Raw genomic sequence first — 20,647 nt, 5'->3', positions numbered from 1 at the left:
GGTATTAAATAGTCTAGGGAGGTAATATGTCCTCATGAAAGTTTAGTATCGCAACAGCCAGTGGCGGAGCCAGGATTTAGATTGAGGGGTGTCAAAATATAAAGTAGTATGCACACAAGTTGTCTAAAAAGTTAAAAAAAAACGCTGAAAGCCTTTAAAAAAAATAGGCTTCAGCAAGGTTCGAACTCCCAACGCTTAGGTCAATGACAAGGCGGAACTTTGTAGCCCCTGAACCGCTAAACCAACACTTCAACTTGGTTCAGGAGTGTCAATTCTAATATATATAGTATAAAATCAGAATTTGACTTACCTATACAACGTAATTTTCCGATGAAGGGGTGTCGCTTGACACCCCTCGGGCAAGGGTAGCTCCGCCCCTGGCAACAGCAAATTCGACCAAAGTTGAGATATTTTTCAGACTCTTATCCCTTTTTATAATAATACAGATATATTAATACCACTTTTAATGAACTTTTAAATTAACATGTTGGCATCTTTTAGTACACAAATGGTATTGTCAACTTTTGTTTTCTTTTAGAAAAAACATTATTGGTACAGTACCGTACATTGATTCCATGCAAGGGCGGCTTTAGGCCTCAAGAAACATTACACTATCGGCCGAGTTTACATTAACTTACAAAAAATTTTACAAAATTTTAGATTCTAATCTGACATTTTATTATATTATTTTCATATTTTCCAGAAGGAATATTAAGACATTGGTCTATAGGTCCATAAGTTATAAGAAAAATAAAAAGATATCATTTACTAAACAGTTACTCCATTTTAAAAATGTTTCAAGAAAAGTGAATATCAACTTAAAGATATAAATTAGTTTATTCAGAACTCAATATACATGTTAGAAAATTATATTTTAAACGTGATCAATAGCTTTACTACTTAAGAAGCTAGACAATAAATTGTGAATTGAAATAAATACAATTTCATTTAACCAACTTTAAAGCCTCTTTTTATGATTTGACTTTACACCACAAGATTTGTTAAGCCGTCTCTCATATATATTAATATTATGTTACGTTGTGTTATACCGCGTACACAAAATGGACCTCTTCCTCCTCTTTATTGCAACCTTGCTTGCTATGATCATCATCAGTATTTTGTTCAATTATTTCTTTGCCAACCCTAAAGATAAAAACCCTCTTATTCCTCCTGGTACTTTTGGTTTGCCTATTATTGGAGAAACCATTCAATTTCTTGTATCACTTTACTATGGATTGGTACATGAGTTTGTTCAAGAAAGAACAAAAAAATACAACTCTAATGTTTTCAAAACCTCAATACTTGGCCAAAAAGTGGTTGTTTTTTCAGGTCCAAATGCTAACAAATTCATATTCACTAGAGGCAATAAACTTCTTATTGGTTGGAGGCCTAATTCTGTTCAAAAACTTTTTCCTTCTACATCATTTGTTCCTATAGAACATGACACCAAAAGAGCGCAAAATGTAATGAGCTATTTCTTAAACTCACAAAATGTTGAAACACTTATTAGTACTATGGACTATATGTCACACACACATTTGGAAAATCATTGGAAAGGGAATAATGAAGTAATAGTGTATGATCTAGTGAAGTTATTCACTTTCATACTTTCTATTAGAGTGTTTATGGGCATCGAAAACTCGGATAAAATTTTGAATCTGTATGAAAAATTCAATATTTTTTCGCGAGGTCTTTTGGTGTTGGACATAAATTTTCCAGGTACAACATTTTATAAGGCAATGAAAGTAGGAAAAGAATTAAGGAAGGAAATGAAGGCTATTATTGAAGAAAGAAGAAAAGAATTACTAGAGAATCCAAATTTGTCTAAGGTTGATGTGTTAACACAAGTGATTAATGAAAAAGATGGAAATGGCAAGTGCATGAGTGAGGTAGAAATGATTGATAAATTGTTTGGATTTATCATTGGTAGTTACCATACTACTGGTACAGCTATTACTTTGATCATGAAGTATCTTGAAGAGAAGCATGAGTTCTTCAATGACATAGTCCAAGGTATTTCTCATCAATTATTTATTATCTAGGATTTGACCTATTGAACATTTGATTTATGATAGTTTAGGGTCGTGTGGTTGTTGATTAGAGTTATGCAGATATTACTAATGCAAGGATTAATCATGCATATGGCATATTCATGTATTATATTAATTCATGTATTAGTTATTCTGTTTTATATTCACTCATAATCACTACAACAAAAGAGACATTTAATGGGGATAGAATTTTCTTTTAGTATTGCCGCAAAAATATTTGGCAGTAATTGAATTAATGTCATTGCATTCAGAGTCGCTAAAGTCTTTAGTGACATTTATATAGAGGATTGGTTATAAATACTCATATACATTATTGCTGCTAAATATAATATAGCGACAATTATACCATTACAACAAAATCATTTATTTATTATAGTGAATCTATTATTTTATTTTTGTGAGATTGTAAAATAATAACCATACATCATATTTGATGTGCTGAATTTTAGACAAAGCAATCAAATATGAAATTAGAAAGAATCAACCAAACATGGTATTAGTTGTGCTAGTGTTAGTATATAAATAACTCATTTCCTATCAAACAACAACCAAATATAAGACGAAGTTTCATAGAGAGATTACGGGTGTGTTTGGTATGAAGGAAAATGTTTTCCTGGAAAACAAGTTGATTTTTGACTTATTTTCTCATGTTTGGTTGGTGACTAGAAAATATTTTCCGAAAAAAGATTTTTAGTGTTTGATTTATGAATGAAAAATATTTTTGAGAAATATCTTTTATTTTTACTAGAGTAGAAAATAATTTTTGAAATTGAAAATATTTTTTAAAAACAAACTTAAAATTTTTTGGGGGTGGGGGTAGGTAGGGGTGAAAAAATGAAATTTTGATGTTGAAAATATTTTTTAAAAACAAACTTAAAATTTTTTGGGGGTGGGGGTAGGTAGGGGTGAAAAAATGAAATTTTGATGTTGAAAATATTTTTTAAAAACAAACTTAAAATTTTTTGGGGGTGGGGGTAGGTAGGGGTGAAAAAATGAAATTTTGATGTTGAAAATATTTTTTGAAAAAATAAAATTTTGAAGTTGACAATATTTTTTAAAAACAAACTTAATTTTTTTTTTGAAGGGAGTGGGGGTTGATGGGGCGCGAGGGTAGGGCATGGGGGGAGGGGGTAAAAAAAGTAAAAATTGAAATCAGAAATATCTTTTAAAAATAATTTTTAATTTCTTTTTGGAGGAGGGTGGTGGTAGGGGGCTGGGTGTAAGGGTGAGGATGGGGTAAAAATATTGAAGTTAAAAACATTTTTTAAAAACAAGCTTTAAATTTATTTATTTTTTTGCGGGGGGAGGGGGGGGGGTTTGAGGGTAGGGACAAAAAAATTTCAACAAAAAAAAATTGTAACTTGAAGTTGGAAGAGAGTTTTGGAAAATGTTTTCCTTAAGTTTTGAAGGGAAGTCATTTTCCTTAAATTTGAGGAAAATGAGTTGATTTGGAAAACATTTTACAAAACATTTAACCCAATCAAACATGAGAAAATATTGAAAAATATTTTCCTTCATACCAAACACACCCTACATGAAGATGTTTGGCGAGTAGAGGTGTATCTATTATTAAGAATATGTAGGACGAAACAAGAATGGAGTGACAACAATGAGAAGGAAAGACTAATCTTAAGGTATAAAAATTTCAACTTGAGAATGACTAAAATAGAGTAGATGTAGTAGTGCAAGTTCAGTGATGCATCACATGAGAATTGTTACATAAGTCACCTCCACGAGAAAAAACTTCAAGTACCTTGGATCAATAACCCAAGGAAATAGAAAGATTGACGATGATGTCACACATCATATTGAAGCGGTGAATGAAATGGCCGGAGGCTTGCATCTAGTGTCCTATGTAATAAAAATATATAATCAAGACTTAAAAGTAATTCGTGTTGCGTGTTAGATCAATTACTATGTTGTATGCGACATAGTCTTAGTCAATAAAGAACCCACAAGTTCATATGACGAAAATAGCGAAAATAAAGATGCTTAGATGTATGTGTGTGCATATGAGAGACGAGATTATGAATGAAGATATACATGACAATGTGGAAGAAGCCTTTGTGATTGAAAAAATGCGGAAAGCAAGATTGAGATGGTTCGATAATGTAAAGAGGAGGAACACATATAGCCTAGTGTGATTAATATGCAAGTGGTTGACAATGGTATGTATAAACGAAGGTAGAGGTAGATCGAAAAAAGAATTGAGACGAGATGATTAGACAAGACATGACTCATCTCTGATTACGCGAAGGCGATAGATTTTTCAAAAAGGGGCAATGAATTCTATCCTTAATAGGAAATTAGAAACGCAAAATAAAAATAAAAATAGGAGTCTGAAATTTCTTTATTATAGAGTGTTGACAATTCATGCCATGCAATTAACATGCCATAAATCCATACGTTGACACCACGTCCACGTGTGTCCATAGTCTTATGAATGGTTGATAAGTTGTTTATTTTTTTTTTATAAAATATAAAATGACTAAAGTACTATTAAATATCTTAAACAAACTAAAAGTGCATGCTTATAAACTAAAAAATAATAAGTTTGGTTGACCAATTCCACCACAATCTACCTTCCCTCTTCTCAACTAGGATTTGAAAGATAGAGACTAAGATTATATATATCGATAATGTAAATAATTTCCATAATATTATTTAATTCATAGGCTATTTCATTTTTTTATTATCATATCATGTTTGTTATATAGAGTTTTTTGTTATTATAAGTCAACTTAATTTTAACATTCAAAAAAATATTACACAATATAAAGAATTTTTTGATATCATGTTATTTTTACTTGTCATAGCATAAAACCTCCCTTATTTCTCAAGATTGAAAATCTTACTATTTATGAAGAATTACTTTGTAGTTATCTTTTTGATGATCTGATGTGTAATATAATTTTTTTAAAATGAAAGAGCAAAATGAGATTTCAAGGAATATGATGCCAAGGGAAGTGCTATGTTGGAATGACATTCAAAAAATGAAGAAAACTTGGAATTTTGTGAATGAAGTATTAAGAGATACACCAATTCTGCAAGGTACTTTTAGAGAAGTCATAGAGGACATCACTTATGATGGCTTCCTCATACCAAAAGGATGGAAGGTAAAACTTTAGCCTTTTAATTTAAAATGTATGAAATTAAATAATTAGATGGACATTGGCCATGATATCTAATTTAATTTAAAATAATTAGTTTATAACATGAGGATATAAGCATCATAGATTATTAATCACTTAGAAATGATAGTAAAATATTAAGATTTATACTTGGAGAATAAGGAGAAGATTTCAACTTGCAATACTTATCATAGAGATTTACTTAAAAGTTTAAAATACTATAACATGTTAACTATATGTTTTTTAGGTTTATCAATAGACAATAAATAACATGATTGAGTAAATATTTTTTACAATATAATCTATAACATTAATTATTTCTAAATAATAAATTAGAGGTTAATTGTATTCAAGCAACTTTATGTAAGGCAGCGTTTGTTTTTTTGGGGTGATAGTGAAAAAGATGACAGATAAATCACCCACTGCTACTCTACAGAATCGTACATGAGATTTTCACCTCATACGACTTCTCGTTCAATTCTTTTGAATTCATTGGATCCTTTTCCGCATTCGAGAATCTTAGTCATATATGATTTTGAACATAATATACTAAAGTTTGAATTTTGCAGATATATTTAAGTGTTGGAGCTACACAAAAGAATGGTGAATACTTCCCAAATCCTACAAAGTTTGATCCTTGTAGATTTGAAGGGAATGGATTAGTTCCTTACACATCAATTCCATTTGGAGGAGGACAAAAAATGTGTCCTGGAAAAGAGTTTGCAAGAATAATGATTCTTGTTTTCCTTCATCATGTACTCAAAAAATTTAGGTGGGAAGCTAAGGTTCCTTCAGAAAAAATATTATGCCCTTTTTTCTTAGTACCTGTCCCAACAAATGGATATCCTGTTACCCTTTATAATGTGTAAGCTTCTTTATTTTCAAGATATATATGTGTGTGTGAGAGAGAGGATGTAATATAATTTATATATGTATGTGTGTGAGAGAGAGAGAGGGATGCAATATAAATAATTAATGTCCTTGTAGTTGATGATTCCTCTTTATCAATGAAATAAAGGTTGTCTTCTAAGTTGATTTACAATAATAGAGAAGATGGCCAAAAACCCCCCTAATCTATATCCGGATTTTTACCTAAACATTTTAATTTTATGGGAATCATATCACCTCATAAGTGCTTATTCAAAATTGATTGTTATTTATATTCCTAGGAGTATCATCTATATATTGTCATAACCTCAAATGACTTTAGTCATAACGTGCATGTAGAAGAACAATCATATTAAGATGGTTATATTTATCTTTTAAATCATCCCACAACAAACAAGAAAATCTTTAATAATGAGACTTTCACTTAAAGCCCTCATTAAGATAATGACGAAAAATTATCATTGTCTTGATATAGTCTTGATTTGATACCTAATTTTTATTTTTGATAGTACCTGTCATATCAGTCGCATCAAGGTGAACTTGGATATCGAATATTCAAAATAGGTAGTTTTTACCGATATATTCAGGATAAAAAAATTCAAGTTAAAATAAATTGTCATTATCTAAGAAAAAAATTCATATCTTTGATACTTTCAAAGTATATTTCTCAAGATGAAAAAAAAAAACTTGTATTAATAATATGTTATAAAATAAAAATAGGAGCAAGTGTATTATCATAGTACTTTTTTTTTTTCACTTTCTTTATATCAGCCTTTTCAGTAAAAAAAAGAGGCTATATATAAACCTTCAAACTTGGGCAATATTTTTTTTGTTGCTATAGTAGTGATAACAATACTTGGTCATCAAGCATACTACAATGCAATTCACATGGCCATTCACGTAATTTTACAACAAATATCTTGTTTTTTTTCTTTCTAAAGCTTTTTTGTTTGTGCTTCTACAAGTATTGACAAACTATAAATGGAAGTAGTTGGGATTGTGGGCCTAGTAAATTTTGTCATATGTCAATTTTTTTATAATGTTGTATTTTTCTATTTGGACTATCTTTCTTACTTCAATTATAAACTATGCGTGAACATTTTCTTTAGTATATTACTCCCTTCGATCCATTTTATTGTCGTGCTTTCTAAAAATAATGGATTCAAAATAATTATTATTTTTGGAGCCTAGGGACCCTTGTTTAATACATTACTCCTTCGAACTATTTTATTGTCGTGCTTCCTAAAATTAACAAATTTAAAATAATTATTATTTTAAAAAATTAAATATAATTAATTAATTATGTTTGTGTTTTTATGAGTGTAGAGACCCTTGTGTGATGGCGCACTACCATCGCACAAGGCAAATCTAAGATTATTTTCAATAGTGGCGTAGCTAGAAATTTAACGAAGGGTATCCAAAAATCCTATAAGTAATAAAAATAATTTAACGAATAAATGCACGTAAATTTTGTAAATCAAACTTCGTAACATTAATGATACCAAAAAATTCAAAATCAAACTAAATAATTACTTTTATATTTTATTTAAATTTTTAATGAAAAGAAAAAAAAAGTGGTTTCAATTGGCTACTGAGCTTTTTGTCCCTTAAATTTTTAAGTTATTTTTTTTGAATTATTTTAGAAAATAATATATTTATTAGCTACAATTAAGAAATTAATTAGGAGCTCTTTTGAAAATGTTTTAAAAAAAAAAGTGAAGCCAAAGGGAATCAAACCCACGCTCAACATGTAGCATTGACCTTAGGTTATTGATTGAAACAACTAAGCTAAGAAAATTTATTGTTTCAAGGGTGTCCAGAAGGTCTCATTTAACCATTTAAAGTATTATTTTACTTATATATATGGACACCCTCAACCTAGTGTAGCTACACCCCTGATTTTCAATACTAATGCGATAGACAGTTAGTTTACAGAACGTTTTGAAATTTGTATATACAGTTTTTTTTCTGACGAAGAATGTCCAATTGGACACCCTGCACGTGGCTCCAACCCCCGCACATAATGATACATTATTCTCCAATTACTGAGCTAATAATTATTCGAAGATGCATTAATTTTTTTGGAAAAATCTTTTTGGCCAGAATGATATTTTATCTATGTTATTTTACCTTTTAAAATATTTTTACCCTTTTAACTTTAATACTTTTAAATAAAAATGGAAAAACATCAGTTTATTTTAAAATAAAAAAAATATTATAATTTTTTTAATTGTGAAAATTTCATATATGACATATATTAGACTAATATTTTCAAGTTATAGCAGTAGAATTAAACTTTCAAGTTGTAACAATAAAAAATTTCAGGTTGTAACAGTTTCTTAAATTTTTTATTTATTTTTAATAATTGTAAAAATTTGTTTTGAAAAAAATAAAATAATTCGTTTCTGAAAAAAAAAAGGTAAAAAACGGAAATATGTGTGTTAATTAAATTTGAATTGACTGAAGATAATTACTAATTAGCATAAATTAAGGAAAATTCAAAACTAATTAAGAATATTTAGGTTCCTTATTTCACTCTAATTTGTTAAAATTAATTAAAAATTCCAATTTTATCCATTTTCTTCCACGTTTCTCTCTCTTTGATTTTTTTCCAGAAATCTTGTCACTGACGATTAATTCATGTTTTTTTTTGTTTGAAAAATCTTGATTTTGTTGTGATGGACAACTACTTATTTATATTAATTAAACATGATGGAAGATGGGATCCTTCAGGTTAGTATTTTTTTATTGTTTATTGTTTGTATTTGTATTTCAGTGAAATGAAAAAAAATTGAGCAATGAAACTGTAAATCACATTTTGTGATTTTATTTTTGTAAATCGTCAGTAGATTTAAGTTGTGATGTTACTTGTATAAACAACGTATTTTGTTGATAATAAGTAATAATTTTTTTGAAACTGTAGTTATTAATTTTGTTGGTACGTGTTTTTTTTTTGTTATTTTGTATACTGTAAAAATCAGGCGTTAGTGCAAAATTGACTTAATATATGAATGAGTTGTAGTTTTATTGTTGTAAAGTTATGAAATTTGTGGGGGGGGGGGGAGTATGAAATTTGTTATAACATAGTTATGAAACGGGTATTTCTTTAGTCAATTTGATAATAATGAGATTAAAGTATGAAATTCGATATGCAGATTAAAATTATAATATGGAGTACTGTTTTTATTTTTTGAAAACATAAATAAAATGTATAGGCAGGAATGAATTTGGTAGTGTAAATGGAATGAAATTGGTATGAAAGTGAATTCACTATTGTGTAAAAAATATTAGTAAGAAGCATATGAAGCTTTGTATGAAAAGTGTATTAATTTGGTATGAAATGTGAAAGTTATTTTTTATATAATGTTTGTTATGGTGTGAATTATTGTAGACTGTTTTAGAATGATATTGCTATGAATAAGTATTGACAATTGTGTATAAATTTGTGTGAGAAGATTGAACTAAATGGTATGAAAAATTATTCAGTATTGTGTAAAAAATATGAGTAAGAAGTATGATTATTGGTATGAAATGTGTATTAAGTTGGTATGAAATGTGAAATGTTAGTTTTTATGAAATCTGTTTTAGGGTATGAAGTCTGGTATACTGTCTGAATGATATGTTTCTGGTTAAAAAATTAGAGATTTTTTTTTTGGAATTTGTGTACTACTAATACCAGACATGTGCGACAATTGATAATTTGTACACTACTAATTTGTGAATGTATACTGATTAAAAATGTCTATAACTAAATTTGTTCATTCTTTGTATGAACCATTATTGATTCTTTGGGATGAATTTTCGGTATAAAAATTGACGTAAATTTTGTATGAAATTGGTATAATAGTAAAATCAAATTTGTATGGAAATTTATAGTTTTTATGGCACAAATCTGGTATATGATTCAATTTTTATTTTTGACATTATATTGATATGAAATTGTGCATAATAGTGGGATGAAATTGGTATACTGTTTATTTAATAAAAGATAATTACTAGTTATAAATTGTATGATTTTGTATCTTTTTGGCATGAATATTGTATGAATCAGTGTGCATGAAATAGGTATAGAAAGTATGCATAAAAATGGTATAAAATTTGTATACTGATATAACATATGTATAAAAGTAACATGTACTTTTGTATCTTGTAATACCGACACAATAATTTATGATTGAACAGAAAAATATGCAATTCAAAAGGTGTCAGAGCATAAATTATTGTCATCTGGTTCAAAAAGACTGTAGGGAGACCACAACTTGAATGCTGGAAAGGGTTTGCTAATTCGAAATTCAAGAGGTTTAAGGTTACGTGCAATACATGTCGTCGGAGGGACACAACAGGAAGACATGTTCAAATTACCCTGTTGAAAAAAAAGACATGATTTATTTTTATTTTTATTTGGTTGTTTTATTGTGACAACCACATGTTTTGATTTATTTTATCTTTTAAGTTAATGACTTATACATTCAGAACATTTATTATGTGTACTAATTAATCATTTGTGTATTTAGTGTTTTTAAATGTATAGTAAAAAAATAAATAATGCTGGTATGCAATTGATATCAACTCGAAAAATTAAGTCAAATCTTAGTATGAAATTGGTATACATTTGATATCAAACTGATGTCCAATGGTAAAATTGAAAAAACAACATCTAATTGAGATTTCAACTGAAATAGTCTATACCTAAAACTAGTTAATGGTGTATCCAAATTGTACATTTGGTATGAATTGATATCTCATTGAAAAAATTGAAAAATAACATGTAATTGAGATTTCAACCGAATTAGTCAACCTAAAACTAGTTGATGTTGTACCCAATTGGTATACATTGTATCTAACTGATATCTAATTGGGAAAATTGAAATAACACGTAATTGAGATTTCAACTAAATTAGTCAGCCTAAAACTAGTTAATTTTGTACCCAATTGGTATACATTTGGTATCAAACTAATATCTCATTGGAAAAATTGAAAAAAACAACATGTAATTGAGATTTCAACTAAATTAGTCAGCCTAAAACAAGTTAATTTGTATTCAATTAGTATAAATTTGGTATCCAATTGATATCCTATTGGAAAAATTAAAAAACCAACATGTAATTGAGATTTCAACTAAATTAGTCAGCCTAAAACAAGTTAATGTTGTATCCAACTGGTATACATTTTGTAACATCTCGCAACTAGAAAGAAGTTTAAAAATCTGGAAATAGTCATTTTTGGAAAGTGTAAGGAAATCTGGAAAATTTTAAGTAAGTTAAAGTGAGTTTTTGGTCAACTTCAAATGACCATAACTCCTAGCTCAGGATGAGTTAGGTGTAGTTCCAGATATGGTTGGAAATCTCTTGGTATGATCTTTCCAACGACGCCGAGTTTACGCGATTCCGAGTTCGTATGAGTAAGTTATTCCCTTTGGAAGTTGGGCTGTTAGATTAAGGAAAGTCTAATCCGAGTTTTGGAAGGGTAAACTAGTCTTTTCCTTACCTAATTTCTCTATTTCGTTTTTAGGAATTTATTTGGGGTAAAACAAGACTGTATTCAGTTTTAGAAAATTAGAATATACGCTAGGGCTTGGAGAGGAGAAGAAAGAAGAGAAAAGAGGAGAGAAATCAAGAAATCGCCAAGAACGTTCAAGCTTTGCGAGTGGAATTCGTCGGGGGTGATCCCTACAAGGTATGTGAGATCACATAGTGTTGGGTTAGTTCACCCACACGCCAAACTTGTTTCAATTTAGCAAAAATTGGACTTGTTTGAATGTTAAGAAAGAGAAGTTCTTAAAGAACATTGTTGGATTCTTGATGGTTGATTGTTGAATGTCTAGGGTTGATTTGATTCGTGTTTCCGGGTGATTTTTCGAGTTAAATCTATTTGGTATTGAGGGTACTAATGATCCTAAGTGTTTGGGGAAAGAACTATGGAAGTTTAGAGGGTTTAGAGATGAAAAACGAAGGAGAAAAGTCGGATTTTTCTGGGGAAAAGGGTGGGGCGTCGTGCCAGCCAGCGCCCCCCAAAAGAATCTCTGACGTTTACCCCTTGGGGAGCCGCGCCAGCCAGCGCTCCCCAACTTGTTCTCTGAAGTTTGGGGCCTGACGGCCCACGCCTCTCAGAGCGCCAAGGACACCAGTTCATCCCATTCTTCCCCATCTTTTCGTGCTAGTTTCTAAGCGATGTACTTATGTTTCCTAGTTGATTCTAACACTCTAAGGTACATCTAAACATTATGAAATCATCCATAAACGTGAGATCATGAACCTTGAATCCATAATTCAATTCAAGGAAAGTTAAGATCAAAGTTAAAGAAGTTTAGAGTCAAGTCTAGAAGTTAAGATGCAAGTCAGAGCAAAGTTTCTTAAAGTTTTCAAGAGTCTTTAACAATGTTTTAAATTCATTTTAAGACTCCAGTTTTCAAGTTAAGCAAAGAGTAAAAAGTTGAGTTCATTTCTCAAAAATCTATTAGGGAACTAGGTATTCTCAAGAAGCCGTGTCTGTAGAGTCCTAGTTATCGGTGTGAATCGCGCCACATCTATAATTAGGAGGCTGCAACATTTAGGAAAATTTCTCACTTCTTCACACTCATTTCGTGTGTTAGAGTTTGAGCTCTAAAAGTTTCCTTCTAATTCGTGCTTACGCGTGTTTCAGATAATCATGACTCCACGAAAAGCAGTCAGAGGTCGTCTAGCTAGAAGGAATGTTGAGGAACAAGATTTACCTACTGCACCTGAAGTGCAACCGCAAGGAGAAGTTACAAATGCTCAGTTCAGAGAGGCTATGAGGTTGCTCAGTCAAGTTGTGACCAACCAAGCTGGGCATCAGAGAGGAGCTCGACAAGAAGAGGCTGACACTTCAAGGATTCATGAGATCTTGATGAAGAATCCTCCAAGCTTTACTGGTTCGAGCACTACTGAGGAAAAATTGATATCTCATTGAAAAAATTGAAAAACCAACATGTAATTGAGATTTCAACCAAATTAGACAACCTAAAACAAGTTAATGTTGTATCCAATTGGTAGCCAATAGATATATTCCATTGAAAAATAGAAAAAAACAAAATGTAATTGATATTTCAACCAAATTAGACAATCTAAAACAAGTCACTTGGTATCCAACTTGAAATTTTAAAACAAAGACTAAAATTAAAAATTGTATGAAATTGATATCCAACCGGTATAAAACTGACAATGTAAAACAATGCATATAGTATATTGTTGTAAAAAACTGTAGAAAAAGAAATATACATCATTCAAAATCAAAACATGTAATAATTAAAAGTCTAAACTACAAACAAGTATTTCAAAGTTCATTTTCTTGGTCTTGATGTAGGATAATTGGTAGTATCCGAAAGCATGTTCTTTTGCTATGCAGGGTCCACCAAATTTGCTAGCAACCATTCCAATTACTTCACTTTCACTAATTGTGCCATCAACGTTCCTGCTTCTTCCATACTGCCACATGATTGTGGCGTACCTTTTACGGTGGTACTTTGCATCAATGTGAATGAGACTCATATAAAAAACTCCATTGCTAATATATTTAGCAAAGAGACATGTGTATAGTCCGCAATCGCTGAAATAACATTGAAGAAAAAAATTGAGAAGGAAAGTGAATTATTTATTATGAACAAAACACAATAAGATATGAATACATACTTTGAGTTTGGATCTTGTTGAGGCACATTCTTTATAAATACAACTTTGAGCTTGGATTGAGGCTTGTCAACATATGCAGGTAGTTTATTGGAATAGAGGTCAAGTCTTTTACCATAAAATCTTGTGCTAGCTAAAAATAATGGTATAATTGTGGCAAGTTTATCAACTGCTTTCTCTATATTGTTCGTGTGTAGATCTGATCCCACCATTAAATCATATAAATGTGAAAGAGTTCTACTGATTTTCTTTTTGAATGAAGAAGACGAAAGTTGAGGATGGTGAGAGAGAAAAAGTTAGTTCTCTGTAAAAGAGAAACGTGGGTGTGGGGGTGTGGGGTTTGCTATGTGAAATCTAAAAAAAAAACCCTAAAATGGTGTAAGAGATAATGACAATTGATTCTCTAATATTAATGTTATTTCTCTTAATTATTAATTAATATAATTATAAAAATAATAACTAATTAATTAAATTAATTAAATTATAAATTAAAACTAATCTGTTAATACTTGTAATTAAACTGTTATAAATAGTAATATAAAAAAAGTACATCTAAAGACTGTAATATTAAGCCTTAAATAGATATATGGGGTGATTTTTCCTTTTTAATTTTCTGGCCAAATTCTGGCCAAATTTTCTGGCCATTTAACACTTCCCAATTTATTTTTTTACATAATCTAACAATTTAGTCATCGATATTTGCTAAACGGACATAAATTCTATAACAAGATCTTTGCCTTAACTAACTCCATATTAAATGTGAAATGAAAATCACATGATTATAATCATGAAATCTTTAGATAACTCTGTTTGAAACCAAATAACATAAAATTAAGAAAATGTTCAAATATCTGTTTAAAAGAACTTTTGCATGTATAAATACTAGATTGGTCACGGGCCCAACATCTGATGCTCATGACCCTTAAAAAAGATAATTTTATACAAATTCCATAATATTAAGAGTTAATTACATCATATCCATACTTTTTTCCAAATTACAAAAATTCTTTAAATTGGTGGAATTCGGATACATCCCAAAATGTTCCGATATACCGCGTCTCAGTTTTGAATACATCGTTTGACGTCACAATACATCACATCTCAATTTTGGATATATCACTCAACGTCCTGATACATCGCGTATGTCCCGATACAATACATAAAATGTTGTATCCAATCAATACATCGCGTAAAGTGATGTATACAAAAATAGCAAGAACTAAAGCCAAACACTATAATGCTTTCAAAAATATAATTGGCATGCATCTTTTTTCCATAGTCAAAAGAGGATCTTTAATGACTTCTCTTAAGCTTCTTCCTGAAACATTAGAGGAGAGGGCCTATAGGAAGTTAAAAGCAATGCTTCTTTCTTCGAAAACCTGATGCGATAGAAATTGGAAAAAAAAAAAAAGCAAACCAAAGTTAAGTTGAATTTTAGGGAAATTATTGTCATTGATATGAAAATAGGATTCATCTTTGAATCATTGTGTTGACAACTATATCAATTGTGATTTGTGAAGCTGCAGTAATATTAGTAGCTGCAATATTAGTGTTAAAAAATATTGAAATAAGCTTTATAGACCCTTGTTGTGAAGGATCACCATTGCAAGATCACACAAAAATATCGATCTCCAAAAAGGGTCGATGCCAATATCAAGTCATATAACTTGAAACAAAAATAATTGTTTCGTTTACAGCTATAGTCGAACTCAACTTTCTACAAGTATATATTTTCATAATAGTTAAAGATGGATGAATGGGGATACCATAATAGCTCTCATAGGTGACGCTAATAGATATGGATAATAAATTACATCATTTACATAAGTACTTTGAACAAATGTCATTAATAAATAAAAGTGACATATACCAGAAGCTTAAAGTTCTCACGCCACATGGCAAACAAACAGCTTACATGATGATAGAGGCACATGGCAACTGAGCAAATAAATTTCTTTTGAACTTCATGCAAATCTTTCTTCTCAATCAATCCATCTTGGTAACTAATCACACCTGAATGTCTTTCAGCGTTAAATCACACTAATAAGCTCCTACAAAAATTTAACTCTTTTAATTTATATTGTGAAATATGTTAGCGGCTGATAAAATCAGCACAGCTTGTTACTGATCAATCAACTCCATTGATGGAGCTTGAACTCACATGAGAGAAGAAGAAAGAAAGAGGAAGAGAGAAGAAGAATCTAGAAGAGTTGCATGAAAATTATATTTCATTGAATGTAAAAATTGAGAGAACTGAACATTACAATTGATCATTATATACACACACTTTAAGCTATTAACTAACTAACAACTTTCCTAACTAACTCTGACTCACTAACCGTGTGAACTAAAATGTGATATAAATGATTTATATCTCAACAGCGGCATCAAAGTTTTTCTTCCAGATGTAAACTCAATGTGATCAGTGGTCAAGCTCAAAGTCCACACATGCATGTTCCTTGCTAAGCTTTTTATCCTTCTAAATATAGTAAGAGATTGGCAAGAAGTGAGTGTAAGGACTTGACTAATCTTTCAACTTAAGCACTTTTTTCTAGCTCAAGATGATGACCTAATTTGTATCATATACCGATCCAAAAATTCAATTACATGTGAATGTAAATCATGGAAAAAACCTCTCAAGTGAAAAAACTTTAAAATAAAACCACATTCTCCATCAGCGTTTGAGCTCCTTTTAGCTAGCTTTAAAAATCAATCTAGGAGAAGAAAAAGAAAAACCATAGCAACTTTCATTAATTAATTAGGAATTAATGTGCAACCCACAAATGCATCAATCTGCAGGATATAATTAAACCTTCTCATTAAAAGTGCATGTGTTGAGGAATAATACACTCCAATTAAGTCCTATATATAAAATCTTTCTCAAGTCAACTAATCATTGAGAAATCATAATCATACCTTGTTACTTCTAGTACACTAATTTTTTGCCCTTCATTTTTGTATATGCATGCACACAAATAACATGGAACACATAGAACAAACAGATCGGTTATGGGTATGTCTGCAAAAACAAAAAGGAGAGCAAAAGAAAGGTAAGAAACTTGAAACAAATATGATACTTGAAAGAGTCAAGAACAAAAGAGGACATGCTCTGAAACTGAGGAGTACAACTTAAAATCAGAAGAAATTAAAGGGATCAACCAATGGCAATATACGTACATGTGTTCTTCAGTAAAGACATGAGGACACAAAGAGAACCGTATAAAAATGATGCAAAACTGAAAAATATTATCTATGCAGTACAATTAGTGGACTATGTGTTCGTCCTTCAAAAGTCTCACTTCTAATACAGACTATACTAACCAAAAGTTAAATGCTTTGCTAAATCACTTGAAAAACTGAAATAATTTTTGACAAAAATAAAGAGATCAGTTTATGAAATTTACTGTCTCTACAAATCAAACCTATCAAACCAAAATTCAACTGAAATTTATCAAATTTATATACTAAGAAACAAACACTAAGAAGAATCATTGCGGCGATTATCATTTGAAATCATGAATTACCGACATCATTCTCAACATAGCCTCAAAAGTTATGACAATACTAATATAAACCTTAGCTACAAACTTATAACTTAAAATTCAATGCTTTGACAAAATCACAATAGAACTGACAATTATAGAAAATAAAAAAAGAAAAAAAAACATCTCTTGAAATTATGCGACACATGCAGAAATAACAAAGAAAGAGGAATCAACTTATAAAGTTCAATTAAATCCTTATAGAGATAAATCGCAGGAATAATGACTAATTTTCTTGAACTACTTTTAAATAGGAAAAGACAATGTTTTTACAATAAATTTACGCAGTTGGACTTTTGGGGGAAAAGTTGTATGTGTTCTGGTTGGAATTTCTTCCAATTCTAGGCAACCTTCATCAGCTTCGTCATCATTTCGATGACCTAGCTTATCACTTTCTTCCCCTGAAACATTAAAAAGCTTCTATCACGAAACATTTTCGAAGAATTGAGGAAACTATCAGAAGATATAAAAAGATATTTTGTAACAATGATAAATAATTGAATACCTGAGAAGCAGAGAAATTGGAACTTCAATCCAACAACTTCATTACTATGATGGAGAGAACGAATAACAAAGTGAAAATTGAAAAGGTGAGTAGAGATGGAGAGTTCAATGTTGGCCAGAAGTAAACCCTATCACATAAATTTTCAATATCACGGGAACTATAAATTTTAACAAAGACACGTGAGGACTTAAAAGAAATTACACGCCAAGTTATCATTAAAACTTAAGTATTATCAAAGCTAGTACAATACTTGTTTAATAAAGTGGGCCCCTAACATAGTACAACTTGAATTACATTTGGAACAACTTTTTGGAGTTTTGTTAGTCCTTCACAACTCCCTCTTCTAAATAAGGGTAATAAATAAATTGACTGACTACATGATTATGCAATCTATTTTTCTTTCTTATTTTTGAATATAAATAAAAAATACATATATAAAAATAAATAAATTATGCCTTCTATAAAAAATAAATTTGTTGGAAATGAAGAAATAACTTTCTAGCGGAAGTCAGAAAAATTAAGTTCTTTAACTAATATTTCAAATTCATTGTTTTCTTCTCACCCTTTAATAAGTTTCATTCTTACCTCTCAATTATTTATATTTATTATATAGTTTTTAAAAGTAATATCTTTTATTTATTACTAAACACAAAAAAAAAAAAAAAAAAAAAAAAAAAAACTCATTCATTTTATCTTCTTCTTTTTTACTCTTTTTCTATAAATAAAGCTTTGATTTGTGCTTCTAGAAGTCTATAAACAGAAAGTAGTTGGGATTCTTTTTCTAATAACTTTTCAGTCATATATGAATTTGTTTCCTAACGTTCCATTTTCCTATTTGACCAGAAGTAGGCATTTGACCATTTTATGGTAAAATTTCAAAAAATTAATTTTTATTTTTAAAATAAAAGATTAAATTTGTGTTTGATCGTATTATAAATTAGAGTTGTTTTCATTTTTTTGCGAGTAATTTAGAGTAAAAATATTTAATTATTATTTCTCAAATTTTTTAAAATTTCAAAATTTTACGATCAGACGTGGTTTTTGAACTAACAAAAATGTAAAAAATTTCATAGCTACAACTCCACCTTGAGACTCATGATCATCTCTTGTTTACTTCAATTATAAATTCTTCATGAACATTCTCTTTAATATATTGATAAAAACTACAATTGTCCACCGTATTACTATTAATTTAGAGCAAAGTCGTCTACCCTATTCCTCTAGCAATTAATTTTTGCGGGCTTGTGGATCTATTTTAATTTGTTTTTGTTTTTCAATTCGATGTTGGTATTTATATTGGTGTCCGATTAAATTTGAATTCGCTTCTAGAAATCTCACATTAGGGGGTAAAGCACTCCCTAACAAATACGATTCCATATTTAGAAAGACTCAAACTCGAAACATCTGATTAAGAATGAAGAAATACTTACTACTCGAGACAACCCTAGTTGGTTTGTGGATCTATTATATTCAACAAAGATGTACTTTTAAAAAAAAATATAGTTTTGCTTAATTTTTTCTTTTTTATAAATATTTGATATACTTTTTTGGGCTGAGGATTTATGGAGACATTTTTCTATCTTGTGAGGTAAAAGGAAGCACCCACCATTATTTATTTTAATTTTTCCCTTTTTCTTTTTCTATTATATTGTACCTTAAAAATTAGTAATAACACATTGAAGGTTATTAATCTTTTTTCTCTTACAAATTACAATATTTACAAGTTGGACAAAATAAGTGGGATACTCTATTTTACTGTTAAAACTCATTTTCGACTACAATATATGTTTACGCCATTTAGGTTAAGTTGATTAACAACAACATATAATTAACTTTAATAATCTTAATTAATTAGCAACTCTACAAAATGTAGTGTAGTAAAAACTTATTTTAATCAATTAAATTGAGAAAATTACAAGAATATACTATTTAAGACTTTAGTTAACAATATATACATATACTCTTTTTTATTTACAAAACTAAGTTTTTAATTATAAACATAACAAAATATTTAATTTTTTATTTGTTAAAAATATATTTGGTATCTATTACCTTTTTTAGGGGAGGTTATGTGTTAATTTTATGGGATTGATAATTATTGTTTATTTTTTTTGGCTTTTTCAACCACAATTTTACTCTTTTACATTACTTTGTTTTTCTATATATCGATTTTTTCTCTCTTAATTTTTTATTCAATCAAATCATATTATTAAAGGAAGCCTTCTCTCACATTTTTGCCATTATTTTCATTTAGGTAAAAAACATGTAGATTTCATCAAGTATGCATAGTGTTTTCACAATTATAACTGCATCGTAGTTTCACCAAAGATGCAACCATGTAATATATAAACATACATATATAACCATCATTTTACCAATAATTATTACTAATTTATACCTTTTAAATATATCAATTACATAACCATGATTTTACCAATAATTACTTTACTACTATATATAAATATACTATTTTATACCAATAATTATTACTATTTTATACCTTTTAAATATACTACTATATATCAATAGATATTGCATAAATATTTTGAAAATCTTTATTACTGTAATAGGCTGAACAATAGTTTTCACCATGTTTGTTATTGTATCCGATAGCAACAATTGCATGACTATAAGGAATTTCATCATGTTGAAATCTATATATCAATAGATATTGCATAAATATTTTGAAAATCTTTATTACTGTAATAGGCTGAACAATAGTTTTCACCATGTTTGTTATTGTATCCGATAGCAACAATTGCATGACTATAAGGAATTTCATCATGTTGAAATCTATATATCAATAGATATTGCATAAATATTTTGAAAATCTTTATTACTGTAATAGGCTGAACAATAGTTTTCACCATGTTTGTTATTGTAT

General features: G+C 29.4%; 1 protein-coding gene and 1 long non-coding RNA gene across 2 annotated transcripts; one reads left to right on the top strand and one right to left on the bottom strand.

Annotated features, from left to right (window-relative positions):
- The first annotated feature begins 1,061 nt into the window (after nt 1–1,061).
- On the top strand, nt 1,062–6,134 carry LOC102580977 (beta-amyrin 28-oxidase-like). The gene is made up of 3 exons (XM_006351637.2): nt 1,062–2,013; nt 4,980–5,167; nt 5,752–6,134. The coding sequence occupies exons 1-3, from the start codon at nt 1,062–1,064 to the stop codon at nt 6,049–6,051; spliced, it is 1,440 nt and encodes a 479-aa protein (XP_006351699.1). The 3' UTR covers nt 6,052–6,134.
- Nucleotides 6,135–15,932: 9,798 nt separating this feature from the next.
- On the bottom strand, nt 15,933–17,899 carry LOC102603073 (uncharacterized). Its single transcript, XR_367593.2, has 3 exons — nt 17,764–17,899; nt 17,532–17,659; nt 15,933–16,735 (listed from the first exon to the last, which is right to left on the bottom strand). It is a non-coding gene; the product is annotated as an uncharacterized lncRNA (long non-coding RNA).
- Between the last annotated feature and the right edge of the window lie 2,748 nt (nt 17,900–20,647).

This window comes from Solanum tuberosum, unplaced genomic scaffold (genome assembly GCF_000226075.1).
Source record: "Solanum tuberosum cultivar DM 1-3 516 R44 unplaced genomic scaffold, SolTub_3.0 scf00130, whole genome shotgun sequence".
NCBI classification, from domain to species: domain Eukaryota; kingdom Viridiplantae; phylum Streptophyta; class Magnoliopsida; order Solanales; family Solanaceae; genus Solanum; species Solanum tuberosum.
The sequence above is the reverse complement of the archived record's forward strand: the minus strand, read 5'-3'. Positions and strand labels throughout refer to the sequence as shown.